A 23,587-nucleotide genomic window follows, 5' to 3' on the forward strand; every position below is an offset into this window, starting at 1 on the left:
GAAACAAGTTATTCCTGTCCCAGGCATTCGTCATGACAACGATAATCTTCACTTTAAAATACCCACAGAAATGTACATTCCATCACCGACAGGTGTAGAGAGATCAAGTGAGAATGTTACCTCACCTACATCTAGTTCGTAAAAGAACATTTGAATTGATTGCATTCATTCAAGGTAGTAAGTTAGATTAGATATTCGATTTGTGGAAGAAGTCAGAGAGTGGTAGTAGATGGTTACCCCTCTGACTAGAGACCTGTAGCCAGTGGTGTGCTGGGTCCATTGCTGCTTGTCTTCTATATCAACAATCCAGATAATACAGTGGTTAGCTGGATTAGCAAATTTGCAGATGACTCCAAGATTGGGGATGTAGTGGACAGTGAGGAAGGCTATTGTGGCTTGCAGAAGCATCTGCATCAGCTGGAAACATGGGCTGAAAAATGGCAGATGGACGTTTATGCAGACAGTGCAAGGTGTTGCACTTTGGTAGCACCAACCAGGGTAGATCTTACATAGTGAAAGGTAAGGCACTCAGGAGTGTGGTAGAACAAAGGGATCTGGGAATACAGATCCATAATTCATTGAAAATGGTGTCACATGTAGATAGGGTCGCAAAGAAAGCTTTTGGCACATTGGCCTTCATAAATCAATGTACTGAGTACAGGAGATGGGATGTTATGTTGAAGTTGTATAAGACATCGGTGAGACCTAATTTGGAGTATTGTGTGCAGTTTTGGTCACTTCCTTACAGGAAAGATGTAAATAAGGTTGAAGGAGTACAGAAAAAATTTACAAGGATGCTACCAGGTCTGGAGGACCTGAGTAATGATGAAAGATTGAATGAGTTCAGACTTTATTCCTTAGAACATAGAAGGCTGAGGGGAGATTTGATAGAGGTATACAAAATTATGAGGAGTATAGATAGGATAAATGCAAGCAGGCTTTTTCCACTGAGGTTGGATGGGACTACACCCAGAGGTCATGGGTTAAGGGTGAAAGGTGAGAAGTTTAAGGGGAACATGAGGGGAAACTTTTTTACTAAGTGGATTGTGAGAACGTGGAATGAACTGCCAGTATAAGTGGTGCATGTGAGCTCAATTTCAACATTTAAGTGAAGATTGGATAGGTACATGGATAGTAGGTATATGGAGCACTATGGTCCTGGTACAGGACGATGGGAGTAAGCAGTTTAAGTCGTTTTGGCACAGACTAAAATGAGTCAAAGGGCCTGTTTCTGTGTGCTGTACTTCCTTATGTCTCTATTTACAGGACTGTACAAACTTATGTTCATTTTGTTTAATAACAGAACAGTTAACTCCTTGTGATGCTAGTGTATGAGTCCCTAGGCAATGGACATAACAGTAAAACAGAATTTATATTTATATTAGCAGGCCAGGCGGCGTCTAGGGAAAAGAATAAACAGTTGACATTTTGGGTTGAGACCCTTCATCAGGACATGATGAAAGGTCTTGGCCTGAAGCACCAACTGTTTACTCTTTTCCATCGATGTTGCCTGTCCTGCTGAGTTCCTCCAGCATTTTCTGTGCATTGCTTTGGATTTCCAGTACCTGCAGATTTTCTTGTGTTTACATTTATATTGTATGTGAATTAGTTAATCTAGCACGTATTGGTTTATCTAATAGCGGAGGCATGGTAGCGTCTTTGAGATTAGCAGACTGCGCATGCTTTGCATAGCAACATCAGAACCATTCCAATGTCCTGGACCTGATCCAGATACAAAAATTGTCAGCACCTGCATGAACTACATCCACAGGTGGTGGAGGTGAGCTGTAAACATTGTGGATATCTAACAATAATTACAAGTAGCAGCAGCGTTTGAAAAGGTAGACAAGGGACATATAAATTCTTTTCCTCTTTATTAACCCACAGGAAGAACTGAAGAACAGACAGCGTTTAATAAAGCTGCATGAAAATCTAGTTCGGCCAAAGGAATACGACAGCTGACTCTCCCGATCGAGAAGTTAGACACAGAAAATTTTACAATGTTAATCTCATATTGTAGTTTTAATGAAAGTTTTGATTATCCGAGTTGTTTTCAATGAAGCAGAGGTGGTTGTGAGGGCACTTAATTGAGTGGAATGACTTGGAGTTTGGGTGAAGGATCAATGTCCTTGGAAGAGAGTTCAAAAGATGAGGGTGGTAGATAAGCGAAAAGAGTAATAGGGTAGGGTTGAAATTCACAGCTGGAAAGGCTAGTGAAAGAAAAGTGGTTAAAATTATTTATCACAGTGTAATTTTGCAAGCTCAAGTTCAAGTTTATTGTCATTCAACTGTATACTTCTCTACCGCTAAGTATCACCAGACCAAGGCGCACAACACAACTCACTCACAACATACAAGGTTATAATACCACAAATAAATTAACAAGTAATAAGGCGCATTTACGACTCAAGTCAAAAAGTAAACACTATGCTCTACTGATGAGACCTGGGTGGTGGTGGGGGTTTCAGTAATTTCTCGGCCTGGGGGAAGAAGCTGTTTCCCATCCTAACAGTTCTTGTCCTAATGCTATGGTATCTCCTACCAGATGGTGGTGGGAAGGCGCGGGGGTCAAAGGGATTGTTGGAAGAATGGGACGGATCATTGACGATACTAAGGGCCCTGTGTATGTGTCATTCATGATAAATGTCTTGGATGGATAGAATAGAGAGCCCGAGGATTCTCTCAGCAATGTTTTGTCGGGATTTGTGCTCAGTTGCTTTGCAATTCCCATACCAGACAGTGATGTAGATGGTGCTCCTGTACAAATTGGTTAGAATAGGGTGGGGGTAGGACTGGGGGAAGAGCCTTCCTTGCCTTAATCTGCTCAGGAGTGGAGACTTTTCTGTGCTTTCTTGGCTAAAGAGGTGGTGTTGGGGGACCAGGTGAGATTTTCCATAATGTGCACTCCCAGAAACTTGGTATTCTGAACTCTCTCCATGAGGAATCGTTTCTGTGCAGTAAGGAGTGATCAGCCTGCACCTTCCAAAAGATTCCAATCAGATTACATTCAACAATTCAACATTCACCTCCGGAAGAAGAATGCACCCGTGTACAACACGGCCATGGGCAACATCCTCCAAAAGATTCATGAAACTAACTATTGCACTTTCTTTATATCTTCTTTCTCTTTCAAATATAGTTCTGCTGCTGTTGGAGCTGGTGATCTACATTTTGATGGTGTGTTTTTGGGCCAATTGAGTGATCTGGCGATTTGCTGCCTCCGAGAGTGCTTGGTGAGGAAGTGTATCTATTCATTTCATTTCTCTGCAATCTATTCCTGAATGGCAAATGTACTACTGAGTAGACTTAATCCTTTGTCAATGGATTAAAACTCTTGAAGTGTTGCCTTCACTTTCTGTTTAACAATCTAAGCACTGCAGGAAAACAAAGCAACTGGTATCTTCGCCTACCAAAGTGCAAATGAACATTTTGCAAGCAATATGCACTCAGTGGCCACTTTATTAGGACCTCCTGTACCTAATAAAGTGGGCACTATGTGCAGGTTCTTGATCTTCTGCTGCTGTAGCCCATCCACTTCAAGGTTTAACATGTTGTGAATTCAGAGATGCTCTTCTGCACACCACTTTTGTAATGTGTGGTTATTTGAGTTACTATCATCTTCCTGTCAGCTTGAATCAGTCTGGCCATTCTCTGACTGCTCACTAACAAGGCATATTTGCCCACTGAACTGCTATTCACTGGATGCTTTTTTGTTTTTCACACCATTCCTGTGAACTCTAGAGCCCGTTGTATGTGAAAATCGCAGGAGATTAACAGCTTCTGAGATACTCAAACCTCCCATATGGCGCCAACAATCATTCCATAGTCAAAGTTAAATTTCTTCCACAGCCTGCTATTTGACCCGAACAAAACTGAACTTCTTAATCATGTCTTTTGTGTCATGATATTTGCATTAATAAGCAGGTGTACAGGTGTACCTAATAAAGTGGCCATTGAGCGTAAGTTTCGGCAGTGGCTTTAAACCAGTGGGATAGTGTTCACATCTGACTTCAGTGATCTCTGCAAAAGATCCAGCGTCTTGCAAGAGCTGAGGAAATTCTGCCATGCTGGAGGTGCTCTGATTTGTTTGAAACGTTGAACTACCCCCATCCCTCATCCCAGCTGGGGAGGGGTGATCATCTTGAAGGGAAGTCAAGAGCTAGCTGCAGTTCTAGTGACATTATGAGTGACTTGGGTGCAAGAGGAAGGGCAGAACTCATCTGCCCCAAGCACGCTGAATTGTAAGTTAAGTTTTCACACTTACCTGACCATAGAAGCCCACTCGGAAAAACATCCCCAGCAGTCTGCGGCCCGTGTGAAGGACTTGAATTATTTTCTTATAAGCTTCATTCAGTGTGTTGTACAGGAAAGCCAACCTCTAAAATGAACACACATAAACTAATGAGTAATAATGTGCAGGAGGTACTGGGGGATAATATGCAGAAATACTGACAGAAAACAAATATTGTGCTGTGCATTATACTGCTTCTTAAAGTCATTAAGAAGTAATTTGAGAATTAAAGTCTCAGCTGATATACATTAAAAGTATAATTTCAAGGATTGGTCTTGCAAACCCATGATAGATCTATTTGCTAATGTACTGTTGTTTGGTGGTTGTCCCATACTGTATTCCAACCACAAATACTTAAGCCAACACTCCAACTGCAGTGGGAAGGAGGCCAGATCAAGGTTGTGGAAGTGTTGATTCCAAACAGGGGAATCAGGTACAAGAGTTCACCAGGTCTCAGCAACCACTTACCTCAAAGTCTCTCCGCTTTTCATAAATAGGGATAATGAGCTTGTAAATGACAGCGATTAACTCATACCGCTCCGCGTTCCACAATCCGTCCGCGCACTTCTCTAATAGTTCCACAAGGACGTCCTGCAGGTACAAGAGAAAAGCAGGAGAGAATTATTGGGCACCCCCAAACCAGTCTCTCGAACCTTTGCAACATGTGCAGTGAAGGTGTTCACAGTAAGTTATTAGGCTGACAGCTCCACAATTTTGATCTAAGAAGCATAAAGGGGAGATGATCCATGGTGTGTATGAAGGAGGTGAACTTTTGAGTGTGTTCCCATACATCTCTAGCCTTGTCTAGCATGGCAGATATCACAGATTTGGACAATACTGTTGGAAAGCCTGGGTAGATGCAGCACATTCTGTGGATGCTGCACTCTGCAGCCAATGAGTGTTGGCTGCATTCAATCTAGCCTGGTGGATTGAGTGCCAGTGAAGTGGTCTGCTGTGCCCTGGACGGACCTGATTGTTGCTGGAGCCAACCTCATCCATATAGGGGAGAGAATGTTCCATCATGCTCTGGACTTATGCCTTGTAAATGCAGGAAAGGTTCTGAGGAATGTCATTTGCTAATAAAGTGGGAAATTTGCTGATGGCAACTGAATGTCAAAAGCAATATGGTTAACCTCTCCTGATGGAGACAGTAACGACCTGCACTGGTGGTTAAAGGAAACTCCTTTCTGCCCATCGGCTCAAACTTAAAAGCCTTGCTGCATCCTGACACAGAGAGTTTTGTTAATAAAGTCCCTTAGTCATACGTACAGCAAAAAGTAAGTAATTATAAAGCAGCAGAGAGAGCAGCAATTCCCCGAGGCTTCCAACAACCACAATCACCTTTTGTTTTTGGAAAACATCTGTAGCAGTTTTACTCCTGAATCCTGCTCAGCTGAAATTTTATCCACACTAAACAAGCAAAGCATTAAGACCATAGGTTACTTGGATAAATATTAACTATACTTAGCTAACTACTAAGTAGTTATGTTCCTATTGGGAGTGGCAACTTCAACATTTTAAATGCCATTAAATTAAAAAAATGAGTTGGGCTGTTACAATGTCTTATTCTCTGATTCATCGTTTAAAGACCAACTATTTTTTGTCTTACTTTCCAACTAATCTGGAATGAATCAAACCGAGGGATAAACAGTTACCATGGACTCTGTGCGCCAAAAGGCCTTTCCTTTACTGTTAACTCTATGAATGTCCAAAATAGGAACAGGAGTTGGATAATTGCACCTCCAAGCCTTACCCATCATTCAATAAGGTTGCAGTGGAACTGATCCTGAACTCATCCCCACCTTCCTGCCCGACTTTTATACCCGTCTGACTTCATTATAGACACGCATCTGCCCCTTCTGGCCCCAGATATTCTTATTGACTCTGCCTGCCCAGCTCTCCATGGTAGAAAATTCCAAAGGTTCATGGTCGTTCACCCTCGGCTCATCAAATGTGCCTTTGGTTCTAGATTCCTCTACAGGGGGTAGCATTTTCATATCATCCCTCTTAGAAAGCTCCCAATTTCTACAAGGTCACTTGTCATTTTTCCACGGAGTGTTGGCTCAGGCTCCTTATCATTCCTCATAGAAAGGACTCACCAGTTGTAGAAAAATGTCCCTTCTCTGATATTCCATCCTTTTGCAACAAATGCATATATTTCATCTGCTGCCCTAATTGCCTTCTGCATACCTACAGGACAACTTCCTGTTCCCCGTGTTCTGCAGTTTCTTGTAATGGAGTAATACAGCAGGAAATAAGCACTGCTGCTCAACTCATCCATGGCAACCATGCTGCCCATCTAGCTAGTCCCATTTGCCCACATTTAGCCCATGTTCCTCTGAACTGTTCCTATCCATGTACCAATCCAAATGTTTGTTAAACAATGCTCATCTCTCTCCATTTGAGACAACTTAATATTTCTCCAAAACCTCCCCCTAGTTGCCAAATTGTTGCCCCGGCCTAATTTTGCAGACACACTTGTGATCTCATCACCACCTGTCACCCCTACCTTTGTATTGCAGGGGAAATGGCAGAGCAAGATCATCTTTCTCGGTGGATGTTCAGGGAGTGCAAGATTATGGAGCTGGTTCAGGAAAGTTCCATGGAAAGAAACAGCCAGAAATGAAAGGTGCAGCAACCTTAAGAGACCAACAGCATACCCCTATTTCTTGCTGCTGTTGCCGATCTCATCTGGAGAGCTGGTAATTACCTCAGCCCTTGTGTACACAGTATTTGGGGATGTGGCTCATTCAACACTGTCCTGTCTGAAGCAGACATTTTGTCCCTTTGTATATTTCCATCACAGAAAGGAACAGACCAATGACCTGAGGACACCACCACTCTGAGGATAAAACATTAAACCAGCAAGGTGAACGTCCGCTGTGGTAAACCATAGATATATATATATATATATATGTTGTGACTGGGTTAACTGTCCGGAAATGCCCCTCTGCTGACTGCCCCTGCGGCTCCTCCCACAGAGTCCTGTATAAAGGTGTTTCACCTTGCCCCTCCCCCTCAGTCCGGGGGCAGACACTCACCGTGGAGGTCGTATTGTACAGCGAATAAAAGCCTTTCAGTACTTTACCAAACCTCAGTCTTTTGGAGTTATTGAAGGTGCTTCATCCCCTCCACCACAATGCTAACTCTGGCTTACTTAAACTGCAGAGTAGACAACAATGACTCTATCGTGGCAGTCCTTCAGCATGGTCAGAGAGGTGGGGTGGTGACTTGCATCCACTCTGGTCAGTGGGTTCTGATGTAGCTGAACAGGCTGGTCTGAAATCCACAGGAGGGGCAGGAGTCTCGTAAGATGTGTGATGGGGAATCTGGGAGGAGATATCATCCGCTTGCTATAGTTCTGGAGGCCATGCGTGTTCTCCACACATGCGAATGGTCATCAGCCCAGCAAAATGAAATGTCTCCCGGACTACCCAGGAATGGGGCTGGTATGAATCACAGAACAGCTGGTTAGAGTCGCAGGGCACCAAAGACTCGGGTTCAGTCCTGACCCCTGGCACTTTTCCTGTCCTATCCCAAAGACACGCAGGTGGGTTAACTGGTCACTGCAAATTACCCATCGCAGTAGAACTGGTGAGGGGTTGGTTGATGGGAATGTGGAGGTGAGTGAGTTACAGAGAAGTAAATATAGCATTGGGACTACTCAGAGACGGGGTGGGGGGAGTACAGTTTAATGGGATGAGTGGCCTACGTAGCCTGGAGTGTTTGGAACAGCTGAGTCTCAAGAAAGAGAAACTTAGCTGAGGGCTAGCATGATTTGAGACAGCTGTTTGGGATCTATGTAAACAATCAGTAAGAACAAAGTCTAACAATGTTTCCACCTCTTCAATACAAACGCACTACTTACAAAGTTATTTTGTTTTTACAGTACCTTTTCAGGGAATTTAGACATAGCATATTGCCCATTCCTAACCAGCCCTGACAGTTCAGAGTCACACACAGGCTAGACTGAGGAAAGGGCAGCTGGTTGTTACCGTAACTGAGTTGGTTTCTTTTTTGTTAAAATTTCAGATTTATTGAACATAAAGGTGGAATTTGGACTCATTGACTGGTCCCAGCCTTTGTTTGGGAATGCAGTGAACATTATCCAACATAATCATGCAGCTACAGCTACAAGACTACAGCTCTGCCTTTAATACCATCATTCCAAATAAACTAATTCCTAAGCTCCCGAACCTGGGCCTTAGCACACAGATCTGCAGCTGGATCGTTAACTTTCTCACAGACAGGACCTGGCTGTAAAAATAGGGGACAAGCTCTCCTCTACAATCACTCTGAACACCGGTGCCCCACAAGGCTGTGTACTCAGCCCCCTGCTGTACTCACTTTACACCCATGATTGTGTAGCCAAGTTTCCATCGAACTCAATATACAAGTTTGCTGATGACACCACAATTGTAGGCCATATCTCCGGTAATGATGAGTTTGAGTACAGAGAATAAATTAAGAACCTGGTGGCATGGTGCGAAGACAATAACCTATCCCTCAATGTCAGCAAGACGAAGGAATTGGTTGTTGACTTCAGAAGGAGTAGCGGACTGCAAGACCCCATTTACATCGGTGGTGCGCAAGTGGAACAGGTCAAAAGCTTTAAGTTTCTCGGGGTCAATATCACAAATGACCTGACTTGGTCCAACCAAGCAGAGTTCACTGCCAAGAAGGCCCACCAGTGCCTTTACTTCCTGAGAAAGCTAAAGAAATTTGGTGTGTCCCCTAAAACCCTCACTAATTTTTATAGGTGCACCGTAGAAAGCACTCTTCTAGGGTGCATCACAACCTGGTATGGAAGTTGCCCTGTCCAAGACTGGAAGAAGCTGCCGAAGATCGTGAACACAGCCCAGCACATCACATAAACCAATCTTCCGTCCTTGGAGTCACTTTACACCGCACGCTGTCGGAGCAGTGCTGCCAGGATAATGAAGGACACGACCCACCCTGCCAACACACTTTTCGTCCCTCTTCCCTCTGGGAGATGGCTCAGGAGTTTGAAGACTCGTACGGCCAGATTTGGGAACAGCTTCTTTCCAACTGTGATAAGATTGCTGAACGGATCCTGACCTGGATCCGGGCCGTACCCTCCAAATATCCGGACCTGCCTCTCGGTTTTTTTGCACTACCTTAATTTCCCTTTTCTATTTTCTATTTATGATTTATAATTTAAATTTTTAATATTTACTATCGATTTGTACTCCAGGGAGCGGGAAGCACAGAATCAAATATCGCTGTGATGATTGTACGCTCTAGTATCAATTGTTTGGCGACAATAAAGTAAAGTGAATTAACACTATTATTCGAAATCTGGTAGCGCTAAGCAGTATTGCATCCATATTGTACTGTCTCAGTACTTTTATATTGTGTGCTGTAGCACTTTTTTTTATTCGCAGTTATTTTGTAAATAACACTATTCTTTGCATTTCTGGTCAGATGCTAAATGCATTTCATTGGCTTTGTATCTGTACTCGGCACAATGACAATAAAGTTGAATCTAATCTAAAGTCATCAACTGTGGTGTAAAGAGTTCCTCAGTTAATCATATTTAAAATCTTGCTGCCAAGACGCTTGGCATGGAAATCTAGGCTGCGACCACAAATATGGGACAGATGTGATTTACTGACGTAAAATGAGATTGATGGTTGCTGTTTAAAAAGAAATAAACTGAAGCTTAATCATCATTGTATATGTGGCTGTAATGAAATCAGATGAGCATAGATAGATACTTGATGGCCAGCATGGACGTGCTGGGCAGAAGGGCCTGTTTCTGTCCCAACAATGTCTCCTGGTTTGAAGGACCACATGTCCCAACCAAATGCGTCAACTGCCTATTTGACTATGAAAGGGAAACCACGCAAGCTAGCTCAGAACCACTGGAAGCAAGACTGAGATTGCATAAGACAGAGTGGTGAAAACATGGAGCAGGCAAACAGGTCATTCAGTCCATCAAGTCCATGCTGGCTACCAAACACCGCTCTGCATATTTACTAATCCCATTTTATTGTCTTAGAATTATATACCGTGCGCATTTTCCTCACATTTCCTCAGATTTTACCACTTACTTACACACTCATGGTAGTTTACAAGAGCGAACTAACCTACTGACCGACACACATTTGGAACATAGGAAGAAACATCTGTAGGAAGGATCTGGATTGACCATGGATCTTGGGTACCAGTTGGTAGCATCTCTCCTATCTGCATCATTGCATTGCCCGACGATGTTCGCCAGTGGAGTCTAGTTTAGACTTCATTCTGACCTATCAGTTCTGAGACCTGAGTGGATAAGCCATCTAGTTCCCTGTTGGCGGTTCTTAGCCTTCAATTTCCTGGAACAGCGTACCACCAGGGCACCAACCAGGATGAAGATTTGGACGCAGTCATATCATCCTTTTATTTTGGAAGGAGCAACACCGCTTGCTTGAAGGCAGCAGCAGCCCGAGGAAGAAACAATAAACCAGCAAAGTGAACTTCAGCTCCACCCCAACGTCAGCTCTGCCTTACTTAATGTAAGCCAAAGGAGAGACAACCTCTCCTGCAGCAGTTTGTTGGGATGGAGGGTAACCCACATCTACTCCAATCTGGTGGGTTCAGATGTGGGTGATGAGCTGCTGTGGGGATCTACAGGAAACCTGATGGGATGGGTAGTGGCGGGTTTGGAAGGAAATACCACCCTTCCGCCATATTCACTGAACTTTGACATCTCACCTCAATCTCCAGTGCTGCTTCTCTGGGACCAGTAATTCCAGGAATCAATGAGGATGCTAGATATTTTTCCAAGCAAGGTTTGAGAACATTTTCAAATCATTTTCTCCATCTACCTGAGAATCTCCTTCAGAGTGGCTCTGATAATAAATGTGCTTTGAAACGGATTCAGTAGTCTGACTTTGGGCATGTGACCTTTAGAGCCAACAGAAAGTAATCTGGGCTGCTGTTGTGGAGGATGCTGACCTGGGAGAAGAGGTTAATATTGGTTTGCTTCCCTTGCAGGTAGGTTTGGAAGGTTTTGCAGAGAGGGCGGCCCGTAAAGTGCTTTCAGGCAGTACAGTTGGTAGTGTAGGTCATATAAGGGATAGAAGCAGCTTAAACCTGCGGGAAGGACACTAGAAAGAGCTCCTCAACTGCAACCCTTTTGTTTATGTGAGCCCACTGGACTTAGCCCCATAGCAGCCTATTCAAGCGAGCCTCAGTGCCACTCTCAGCCAACAAGTTGTTGAAAGGTCCAGAACCTGATTCAGAAACAACAAGGATTCCCACTGAAATCCCTAAACCTTGGCAGCAAAGGGGCTCCAGTTACAAATTTTTGCTATCTACATCTGGAAAGCGGACCATAAAGATGCTGTAATCATGACCATCTTGACTGCTGTAACTACAGTGCGTCTCCCAGTTGTGTGGCACAGGTAAAGTCATTGCCAGAGTTCTCCTCAACTACCTTCTCCCAGTGATCCAAGAGTGATTCCTTCCAGAAGCACAGTGGCTATGATGTTCACTGTATGATAATTCTAAGAAAGATGGTTTAAGCATAATAGCCCCTATATGTGGCCTTCTTCAGTCTCAAACTTCAATCAAGACCTAATAATTGGCAAATAGTATCCATGTAAGCCAAGTATCAGGAAATAGCCATTCCTGGCAAGAGATGATGTTCAATTATACCATTAAGTATTGAGTATCATCATCATTGATATAACTCCACTGGACAAACCAGGCAAATGTAATGGGCTTTGACATCAGCAGGTCAGACTTGATGGATTCTGCTTTCATCCAATGTCCCAGTGGGGGAAGAGATGAATTCCTGGTATCCTCAAGCTTTCGTGGAATGTGGTGCTTGATTCTCAGCAGCCTCATCGTGGTTATACTCTGGAGTCGTTGGGAGAACCAAAGAAGAAAACAGAACATGGAAAGAGACCCTTTGGCCCATCAGGCCCATGCCAAACATCAACTGCTCATCCGTACTAATCTTACATCAATCCTTTTCATTCTCCCCATACTCCAAACAACTCTTTCTGTAGTCTACCACTCACGTACACACCAGGGAAACATTACAGTGGACAATTAATCTAGCAATCCGCACTTCTTTGGAATGTGGGATGGAACAGGAGCACCCAGGGAAAACCCATAGAGAGAACATGCAAACTCCACAGAGACAGCATTGGAGGTCAGCGACTCTGGTGCCGTGAGGTAACAACTCTATTATTTATGTTACTGTGTGGCCCCATAGCTTAATATCTATAGCCTTTGAGAATAACTGACAATGGCACTCTGTTGGTCAGGATGAGAGTGTCTGGCCAAGTTCTGGAGGTGCCAACTCTGTGAGTTGGGAAGACAGTGGCTACTGAAGAGGATGGGAGGTTCCTTTGCAATTGAAACACAATATTTAAACTCAGGAAATGCAAACCTGACTCAGGTTTTTGAATACTTCAGTATGTGAAAGTGTCATGAGAAATCTTAAAACACATGCCCACAAGTCAATTATAGGAAACCCATGTAACCATGTCAGATTCATTAGATACCCTCAAACTGTTATTCAGTCACATTTGAACCTTTGTTATAAAGAAAGAAAATAACAGGATGATAGAGCAGCAGTAAAGCTGCGAATGCTGACAACATTCAGCACGTCTGGCAGCATTGCTGGAAAGACCAAAAGTAAACACTTCAGGTCAAAGACTTTTCTTCTGAACTTGGAGCGAAAGGAAAACAAGTTAGAGTTCATGTGAATTGACGGCGAGGGAGGGATGGGTCAGCCACAGGGTCTGTCTGTGATATGGTGAGGGTAGAACCACTACAACAATAAGTTGGAGAGCTCCACGGTCAACAGGGTACAGACACAGAAGAGTAATGTGTTGGAAACACCAAGACTAAAGAGGAAAAAAACTAAGCCAATATCACATATAGATACTTGGACTGCAGATGGCTAGTTCTAACGTAGACAGACAGATTACTCAAACTGGATAACTTGATATTGAGCACAAAAGGCTTCAACTTACCCATATGGAAGATGAGGAGCCATTCCTCGCTCGTGCATTGGTTCTCATTGTAAGAGAGTAGGGGGCCACAGACAGAAAGGTTGGGGAGGAGTACGATGATGAAATGAAGGGACAGGCAACTGGATCTCCAGTGGTTGCGTGAGGGGGCGCGAGGCGACAGAGAACCATCGGAACAGATAGAGCAGTGGTCCCCAACCACCAGGCCGTGGACTGGTACCGGGCCGTGAGGAGATGATATGATTTGGCGATATGAGTCAGCTGCACCTTTCCTCATCCCCTGGTGAACTTGAATGTACGCGAGGTGATTACCCGCGCGAGCTCATTACGCACGCGTCATCCATGTCAGCGCGGGAAGGAGATCAACTCCTTGAGCTTGCAAATGACGGTGGGCTGAAAAGTATGTCTGACATAACATCTCTGCTGGCATTCTGGATCAAAGTCAGGCTAAATATCCTGAGATAGCCACTAAAGCACTGAAAACGCTACTTCTATTTCCAACATATCTCTGCAATGAATGCACGAAAACTAAATTGCGGAATAGACTGGACATAAGGAACCTCCTTTGAGTATCGCTGTCTCCCATCACCCATCGATAGGACCGTATTGTTGCAGAGAAACAAGCCCAGGGCTCCCACTGATTCAGTAATATTGGTGTGTTGCAATGATTTTATATGTTCATACAGGGAAAATATGTGCTGTCTGTTTAATATTCAAACGTTACTTAAAATGTTATGATGCTATTGACTTATAAATGACCTATATAACCATATAACAATTACAGCACGGAAATAGGCAATCTCGGCCCTTCTAGTCCGTGCCAAACGCTACTCTCACCTAGTCCCACCGACCTGTACTCAGCCCATAACCCTCCATTCCTTTCCTGTCCACATACATATCTAATTTAATTTTAAATGACAACATTGAACCTGCCTCTACCACTTCTACTGGAAGTTCGTTCAACTCTTACTTCAAGCTCCCCTGTCCTCACCTGATAATTGATCTATCACTATATTCAAGCGAAGAAAATATGCGCTGTGTGTTTAATATTAAATTCGTTAGATAAACCCTTTTAGAAATGAAATTGCGTGTATTAGCCACTTATCATCGATATTCCGGTCGTGATTAAGACAGCCCCCCCCCCCCACCGAACAGAATTGGCAAAAGCAATTTGTAGGGAAAAATCGGCACGTTCACACATGCGCACTGGTGCCCGCGCAAGGCTTCATGGTCATTGTAGTTTTTCCCGGGGTAAACAACGTATTTGACTGCTACTTTTGTCCGTTGGCACCCTACCCACCCCCCACCAGCACCACCCCCCCGTCGGCCGGTCTGCAAGAATATTGTCAATATTAAACCGGTCCGCAGTGCAAAAATGGTTGGGGACCCCTGAGAGAGAGGAGCCAACCAGGAAGGGGATTGTCACAGTGAAACCGCATCCTGTTATCGTCCTAACAGAAAGATTATTAAACAGGTCCAAGGGAAAAATTTTCAATAAAGCTTTTGAGCTGGAAGAGAAGTATTTGCAAAAAGGGTGTGGCACTTCATCAGTGGTAGGGCAGTGTTTAAATTATCAGGTTAATAACCCAGAGACCCAAAACAACATGGATCCAAATTTATATCAACAAACTGGGTTTAGTATGACGATTACCACAAAATTATCATGTTATGATAAAAATTTGCCCAGTCTATCAAGGTCTTTTGGAAAAGCAAATTGTACTAATATCTGGTGCAATGTAGTTGATTCTTAAACATAGGTAGTCAGGGTAAAGGATGAAATAAAGGATGATCTTTCGACTGATCCCCACACCCTCCACATACACCTGAATCATTCTTGAATATTGTTGAGAGGATCAAGTTGATTTAAATTATAAAACTACTGATAGTAATAGGAAGAGATGTGGCAAATGTTCAGGGGATATTTGTGTGGAGTTCTGCACAAGTACATTCCAATGAGACAGGGAAGTTATGGTAGGATACAGGAACCGTGATGTACAAAGGCTGTAATAAATCTAGTCAAGAAGAAAAGAGAAGCTTACAAAAGGTTCATAGAGATAGGTAATGTTTGGGATCTAGAAGATTATAAGGCTAACAGGAAGGAGCTTAAAAAGGAAATTAGGAGAGTCAGAAGGGGCCATGAGAAGGCACGGGCAGCCAGGATTAAGGAAAACCCCAAGGTATTCTACAAGTATGTGAAGAGCAGGAGGATAGACGTGAAAGAATAGGACCTATCAAGTGTGACAGTGGGAAAGTGTGTATGGAACCGGAGGAAATAGCAGGGGTACTTAATGAATACTTTACTTCAGTATTCACTATGGAAAAGGATCTTGGTGATTGTGGTGATGACTTGCAGCAGACTGAAAAGCTTGAGCATGTAGATATTAAGGAAGAGGATGTGCTGGAGCTTTTGGAAGGCATCAAGTTGGATAAGTCGCCAGGACTGGATGAGATGTACCCCAGGCTACTGTGGGAGGTGAAGGAGGAGATTGCTTAGCCTCTGGCGATGATCTTTGCATCATCAATGGGGACGGGAGAGGTTCCAGAGGATTGGAGGATTGGAGGGTTGCAGATGTTGTTCCTTTATTCAAGAAAGGGAGTAGAGATAGCCCAGGAAATTATAGACCAGTGAGTCTTAGTTCAGTGGTTGGTAAGTTGATGGAGAAGATCCTGAGAGGCAAGATTTATGAACATTTGGAGAGGTATAATATAATTAGGAACAGTCAGCATGGCTTGGTCAAGGGCAGGTCGTGCCTTACGAGCCTGATTTAATTTTTTGAGGATGCGACTACACACATTGATGAAGGAAGAGCAGTAGATGTAGTGTATATGGATTTTAGCAAGGCATTTGAGAAGGTACTCCATGCAAGTCTTATTGAAATAGTAAGGAGGCAAGGGATCCAAGGGGATATTGCTTTGTGGATCCAGAACTGGCTTGCCCACAGAAGGCAAAGAGTGGTTGTAGACATGTCATATTCTGCATGGAGGTCGGTGAGCAGTGGTGTGCCTCAGGGCTCTGTTCTGGGACCCTTACTCTTCGTAATTTTTTTTAAATGACCTGGATGAGGAAGTGGAGGAATGGGTTAGTAAGTTTGTTGATGACATAGAAAACATAGAAGATAGGTGCAGGAGTAGGCCATTCGGCCCTTCGAGCCTACACCGCCATTTATTATGATCATGGCTGATCATCCAACTCAGAGCCCCGCCCCAGCCTTCCCTCCATACCCCCTGATCCCCGTAGCCACAACGGCCATATCTAACTCCCTCTTAAATATAGCCAATGAACTGGCCTCAACTGTTTCCTGTGGCAGAGAACTCCACAGATTCACCACTCTCTGTGTGAAGAAGTTTTTCCTAATCTCGGTCCTAAAAGGCTTCCCCTTTATCCTCAAACTGTGACCCCTTGTTCTAGACTTCCCCAACATCGGGAACAATCTTCCTGCATCTAGCCTGTCCAATCCCTTTAGGATTTTATACGTTTCAATAAGATCCCCCCTCAATCTTCTAAATTCCAACGAGTACAAGCCCAGTTCATCCAGTCTTTCTTCATATGAAAGTCCTGCCATCCCAGGAATCAATCTGGTGAACCTTCTTTGTACTCCCTCTATGGCAAGGATGTCTTTCCTCAGATTAGGGGACCAAAACTGCACACAAGGCCTTGGTGTGGTCTCACCAAGGCCTTGTACAACTGCAGTAGTACCTCCCTGCTCCTGTACTCGAATCCTCTCGCTATAAATGCTAGCATACCATTCGCCTTTTTCACTGCCTGCTGTACCTGCATGCCCACTTTCAATGACTGGTGTATAATGACACCCAGGTCTCGTTGCACCTCCCCTTTTCCTAATCGGCCACCATTCGATAATAATCTGTTTTCCTATTTTTGCCACCAAAGTGGATAACTTCACATTTATCCACAATAAATTGCATCTGCCATGAATTTGCCCACTCACCCAACCTATCCAAGTCACTCTGCATCCTCTTAGCATCCTCCTCACAGCTAACACTGCCACCCAGCTTCGTGTCATCCACAAACTTGGAGATGCTGCATTTAATTCCCTCATCCAAGTCATTAATATATATTGTAAACAACTGGGGTCCCAGCACTGAGCCTTGCAGTACCCCACTAGTCACTGCCTGCCATTCTGAAAAGGTCCTGTTTATTCCCACTCTTTGCTTCCTGTCTGCTAACCAATTCTCCATCCACATCAATACCTTACCCCCAATACCGTGTGCTTTAAGTTTGCACACTAATCTCCAAATATACCACATCCACTGGTTCTCCCCTATCCACTCTACTAGTTACATCCTCAAAAAATTCTATGAGATTCGTCAGACATGATTTTCCTTTCACAAATCCATGCTGACTTTGTCCGATGATTTCACCGCTTTCCAAATGTGCTGTTATCACATCTTTGATAACTGACTCCAGCAGTTTCCCCACCACCGACATTAGGCTAACCGGTCTATAATTCCCCGGTTTCTCTCTCCCTCCTTTTTTAAAAAGTGGGGTTACATTAGCCACCCTCCAATCCTCAGGAACTAGTCCAGAATCTAACGAGTTTTGAAAAATTATCACTAATGCATCCACTATTTCTTGGGCTACTTCCTTAAGCACTCTAGGATGCAGACCATCTGGCCCTGGGGATTTATCTGCCTTCAATCCCTTCAATTTACCTAACACCATTTCCCTACTAACATGTATTTCCCTCAGTTCCTCCATCTCACTGGACCCTCTGTCCCCTACTATTTCTGGAAGATTATTTATGTCCTCCTTAGTGAAGACAGAACCAAAGTAATTATTCAATTGGTCTGCCATGTCCTTGCTCCCCATAATCAATTCACCTGTTTCACAAAGGTTGGAGGTGTTGAGGATAGTGTGGAAGGCTGTCAGATGTTACAGCAGGACATTGACAGGATGCAAAACTGAGCTGAGAAGTGGCAGATGGAGTTCAACCAAGATAAATGTGAAGTGGTTCATTTTGGTAGGTCAAATATGATGGCAGAATATAGTATTAATGGTAAGACTCTTGGCAGTGTGGAGGATCAGAGGGATCTTGGTACCGAGTCCTCTGCTCAAAGCAGCTGCACAGGTTAAGAAGACATACGGTGTATTGGCCTTCATTAATCGTGGAATTGAATTTAGGAGCCGAGAGGTAATGTTGCAGCTATATAGGACCCTAGTCAGACCCTAGTTGGAGTACTGTGCTCCGTTCTGGTCACCTCACTACAGGAAGGATGTGGAAGCCATAGAAAGGGTGCAGAGGATTGGGGAGCATGGCTTATGAAAACAGGTTGAGTGAACTCGGCCTTTTCTCCTTGGAGTGATGGAGGATGAGAGGTGACCTGACAGAGGTGTATAAGATGATGAGAGGCATTGATCGTGTGGATAGTCAGGGGCTTTCTCCCAGGGCTGAAATGGTTGCCACAAGAGGACACAGGTTTAAGGTGCTTGGGAGTAGGTACAGAGGAGATGTCAGGGGTAAATTTTTTACTCAGAGAGTGGTGAGTGTGTGGAATGGGCTGCCGGCAACGGTGGTGGAGGCGGATACCATAGGGTCTTTTAAGAGACTTTTAGATAGGTACATGGAACTTAGAAAAATAGAGGGCTAGTCTAGTACTTTCCAAGGGAGGAACATATTCAGCACAACTTTATGGGCCGAAGGGCCTCTAGTGTGCTGTAGGTTTTCTATGTTTCGATGTTATTAATTTAAATTAGCAGACAATTGGCTGGAATCTGGGATTCCTGATCCCAGTTTGACTTCATTTCCTCATTCTGGAATTACATACAAGGCCAAGTATCATTGTTTGTCATTGGGAACTGTAAGAGAGGTCAGGAGGTAAACATCAGACCAAGCAAAAAAAAAAGCAGACATGCATCAGTCCTTCTTTTGAATGAATACAAGGACTCAATGTTCTTGGCACTACAAGGTTAAGAATTCCAAATGCTCACCACCTTCTGAATGAAAAAAAAAACATATTCTCCTTGCTTCAGTCCTAAAAGCCTTATTCTGAGACCCATCACTCGTCCTAAACATTTCTTTGTCTTGTCAAGTCACATGACAGTCTTGTAAGTTTTTCTAATTGTCTAGTTTTGTAAGATTCAAAGACACTTGTTAAAGACATGTAATAAGTTGTTCTGGCCACCGGTTCTATCTTAGCTGACACTTAATAAGTGGTTCACCATCTGACACCCCAGAGCCTTTGCACTGTGCGCATGGCAGGAATCAGGTGTGTGATGGAAGACTCTGCACCTGCCTGGATGAGTGCAGCTCCTACATTTCATCAATATGCTCAACAACATCCAAGACAAAGTGTTCCACTTGACTAGTACTCTAAACATTTATTCCCTCTACCATTGGCAAACAGTGGTTGCAGTGTTGGCAACCTACAAAACACCATCAAGAAAACACAGGGCAGCAGGTTTACACAAGCACCATTACCTACCTGTATCCCCCAAATTGACATACTGCCCTGACTGAATGGCATATTGCTGTTCCTTCGACACTGCAGAGTGTAAACCGTGAAACTCCCTTGTCGAACAGCAGTGTGGAAACAGTTGCACCAGAAGGACTGGAGTAATTCAAAGCACCTCCAGCTTCTCAGAGGCCATTAGGGATGGGAAGTAAATGCTGGCTTTGCCCACAAGACCTACATGCCAGGACTACAGGTGATGGTAATCCTTTGAACGTGAAGCATTCGACAGAGGTGGCAAAGTGTTTTAGATTTTTGGCCGGATATCTGTCAAGAAATGCAATGGTCGTTTTCTCTCCGTGAAACTCAGGCAGATGGTGATACATGAATGTACTGTTACGATCAGGTTAGGGAAACATCTCTTAGGAATAAAGCTTCCAACTATAAGCTCACACAATTCTAAGGGATGCAGGTAGGAAGAGAAGGCGATTATAGAGTAACTCAGATCCAGTCCTCCATTCAAGTGCCCCAGGACACTTGGCCCATTTCGTTTCACCCATCCACAGGGTCCTTAATCTTTCACTCAACTGAACCCTGCAGTTAGTGTTACATAGGCAATAGAGCAAAAGCCATTTTGTGCCCTGAATGAAACCATGGACAGTGCATAAAACAACTGACTGAGTAGTTCTCTCAGATGATTTGATCAGCAGCTGAGAAATCCCCCATTACGTTTCCACGATGAGACGGGCCTGAATTGAATGATAGGTCTTCGAGATAACATCAGAAAGAGAGTGGTTCAGAGAGTGCACGAGTATCACAGTGCCCCAATGAAGCAAGAATCTAGGTAACAGGCCAATATCACAAGAATGGGATGAGAACTCTATGCTTTTGGAGCTGGACAAGAATGCAATCATTTGACAGGATGATGTGAAAATCAAGCTATTCAATGAGTATCACATTTTTGTTGTAGTGAAAGAAAAGCCTATGAGATTTTACCTCAGTGTAATTTACATCCTGCATTCCTGAATCCTCTTTTGTTGCTGCTTCCTCCTCAACGTTGGGAGTAATGGCTTTGAAAGCTGAACATCCTTTAGGAAATAATTCTGTGAATAAAAAAAAACAACATTGTAAATGTACAAACAGGGTCCTGACAAAGGGTCTCGGCCTGAAACGTCGACTGTACCTCTTCCTAGAGATGCTGTCTGGCCTGCTGTGTTCACCAGCAACTTTGATGTGTGTTGATTGTAAATATACATACATCAGATGCAAATTAAATCTCAACAGGTGCACAAACAGCAAACAATAGAGCAGTTATAACTGTACTCAGTTATTTTTCCCCCTTGTAGTGCTTCAATATAATGATGTGATGTAAAGACCTGTGTGGGTGACATGAGAAACTAAGTTTTTCACTGAACCCCAGTACATATGAAAATAATATACCAATTAGCCAATAAAGCACTACCCTTTGATTCTGCCCCTTAAGCCACAGTGTTTTAAACAATGAAAGAAAAATATAACTGACTTTGCAGACTTTTTATTTTGATTGTTTTCAGCACTGGAGGCTGCCATTTGGCCCAAAGTGTCTACGCTGGCTCTCATACAATGCCATTCTCTTCACATTTTCTTATAACCTAATGCACACATCTGACACTCATTCTGCTTCCGTCTCCCCAGATTCACAGCTACTCCTCCCAAATTCTAACACTTGGCAGCATGCCAGGAATAATTTACAGTAGCCAATCAACCTTACAACCTGCAAGTCTTTGAGACGTGGAAGGAAACGGGACGACCCGGGGGAAATCCAGTCTTAGGGAGAACATGCAAACCCCACACAGACAGTGCCGGAAGTCATGACCAAACATGGGTCAGTAGAGCTATGAAGCAATGCATCGACCAGCTGCACCACTGTATTGCCATAGCTTTAGTGAATAAAAATTTAAAATAACAAGGGACTAAAATCCCAAACTAATAAAAAAAGGCAAAACCAAGATCTGATGAGATGGCAAGTCCGGAATTGTATTGTAGCAGCAATTGCTTTAATTGATATACTGGGGATGTTGGGTATTGCCGGTAACACAAGTTTCTATTGTCCATTACTAATTTCCTCCAGTTCCCTCCCACATCCCAAGGACACATAGGTTGGTTAAATGGCCCTTGTGTATCAAAAGGGAGGGAAGAAATTACACAAACTGGAGGTTGGGTTTGAAGGGAACATTCTGGGACTATCTGGTTATGGATCTGAAAGGCCACTTTCTGTGTTGCAATAATTACGTCGCAGGGAGGCCAGCAGAATGGGCAGACAAGCAGCAGGTGGAATTTACTTGAGATCATGTGTGTTAGGGAGGGATGGTAGACAGTTAGTGGCAGCTCCAAGTAGTAGTATGTAAGAACAGAGGAGGTGGCAAGGTATACTTCAAGAGCACTTGGCAAAGGAAATAGATATTGTAGGTAGATTCACTGAGTTATACAACATAGAAACAGGCTCTTTGGCCCTATTCGTTCAAGTGGACTAAGATGATGAGCAATGTTAATCAGATTTGCCTATGTTTGATCCATATCTCTGTAAACCTTTCTTATCCATGCACTTGTCCAATTGTGTTCTAACTAGTGTATTCGGATCCACCACTTATGTTGGCAGCTAGTTCCACAGACCCACCACACTCTGTGTTAAAAAACTTGCTTCTCTGATCCCCTTTAAACCTTTCCCCTCTCACCTTAAAACTACGCCCTTAAGATGTAGACTGCTCTACCAGAGGGGGAAGAACAGATTGAGACCACCTATCCTATTTGTAAGGAACATAATTTTATAAACCTCCATAAAGTCACTCCTTTATTCCAGAGAACTCCCCTCCAGTCTCTTCCCTGTGACTCAAGCCCTTCAGTTCAGCAAATTCCTGTCAAACTTTTCTGCATCTTCTCTGGTTTTCAGACATATTTGCTATGATGACCAGAACAATACATACTCCAAATGCAACCTTATCAATGCTATGCATGACTGTAACATGATGCCCCAACTCAAATACTCCATACCTCAACCACCAAAGGCAAGTATTCCTTAGTTACAACTGTCTCACTATATCACCACTTTCAAGGAACTATGTATTTACCCAAACACCCTACTGTTCAATAACGTTCTCCAGGGCCCCATCATTCACTTCGTATATCTTGGCCAAATATTTTCAGGCTTTATAACAAAAAGCAGAGAGGTTATGCTGTAGGTTTTAAAACTCTGGTTAGGCCACAAGTAAAGTACTTCATCCGCTTCTTGCTACCACAACTCAGGAAGGATGTGGAGAATTACCAGAATGTTTGTAACAAAGGGAAATACTTGCTGGAAGGTTAGGTTGGAGAGGCCAAAGTTGTTCCCCTTGAAGCAGAGGTGGTTGCAATGAGGGCTGATAGATGTGCACCGGATTAGAATTTGTTTAAGACAGATAAAGACTAAGTGGCTTGTAGAAGGACCAGGGTCACAGATCTCAGGTTCTAGACTAGCAATACTGGGACATGAGAAATAACTATATTTTAAAACAGACAATGACAATTATTTGGAAGGAGCTACAAACAATTTGCTGATGGAATCCAGTGGATCAAGCAGTATCTGCTGAGGGAAAGGAATTTTTGACATTTCAGGTGAAAGCCCTGCATCAGAACTGAGAGAAGAGAGGGAAGATACCTAGTAGAAATATAATGGGGGGAGTGGTGAGATGGAGGCCAGTTAGTGATCAGAATCAGATTTAAAATTGCTGGCATATGTCATGAAATTTGTTTTGCAGTAGCAGTACATTGCAATACATAATAATACGAAGTATACATTACAAAAATATATATACAAGTACGTGTGCGTGCGTGCGCACAGAAAGAGGAAAATTAAAAGGAAAATATTGAGGTAAGATTC

General features: G+C 43.4%; 1 protein-coding gene across 4 annotated transcripts in view; it reads right to left on the bottom strand.

Annotated features, from left to right (window-relative positions):
- The window catches only part of dock11 (dedicator of cytokinesis 11), a 322,191-nt gene that overhangs the window by 53,127 nt on the left and 245,477 nt on the right, over positions 1-23,587 (bottom strand). For all 4 annotated transcript variants that reach the window (XM_063060509.1, XM_063060507.1, XM_063060506.1 and 1 more), the window contains exons 45-47: positions 20,689-20,795; positions 4,760-4,882; positions 4,265-4,378 (exon numbers count right to left, since the gene is read on the bottom strand). In XM_063060509.1, coding sequence (XP_062916579.1) covers positions 4,265-4,378; positions 4,760-4,882; positions 20,689-20,795 — 344 coding nt within the window. The remainder of the gene's footprint in view (positions 1-4,264; positions 4,379-4,759; positions 4,883-20,688; positions 20,796-23,587) is intronic.

Source organism: Mobula hypostoma, chromosome 10 (genome assembly GCF_963921235.1).
Source record: "Mobula hypostoma chromosome 10, sMobHyp1.1, whole genome shotgun sequence".
Lineage (NCBI taxonomy): Eukaryota > Metazoa > Chordata > Chondrichthyes > Myliobatiformes > Myliobatidae > Mobula > Mobula hypostoma.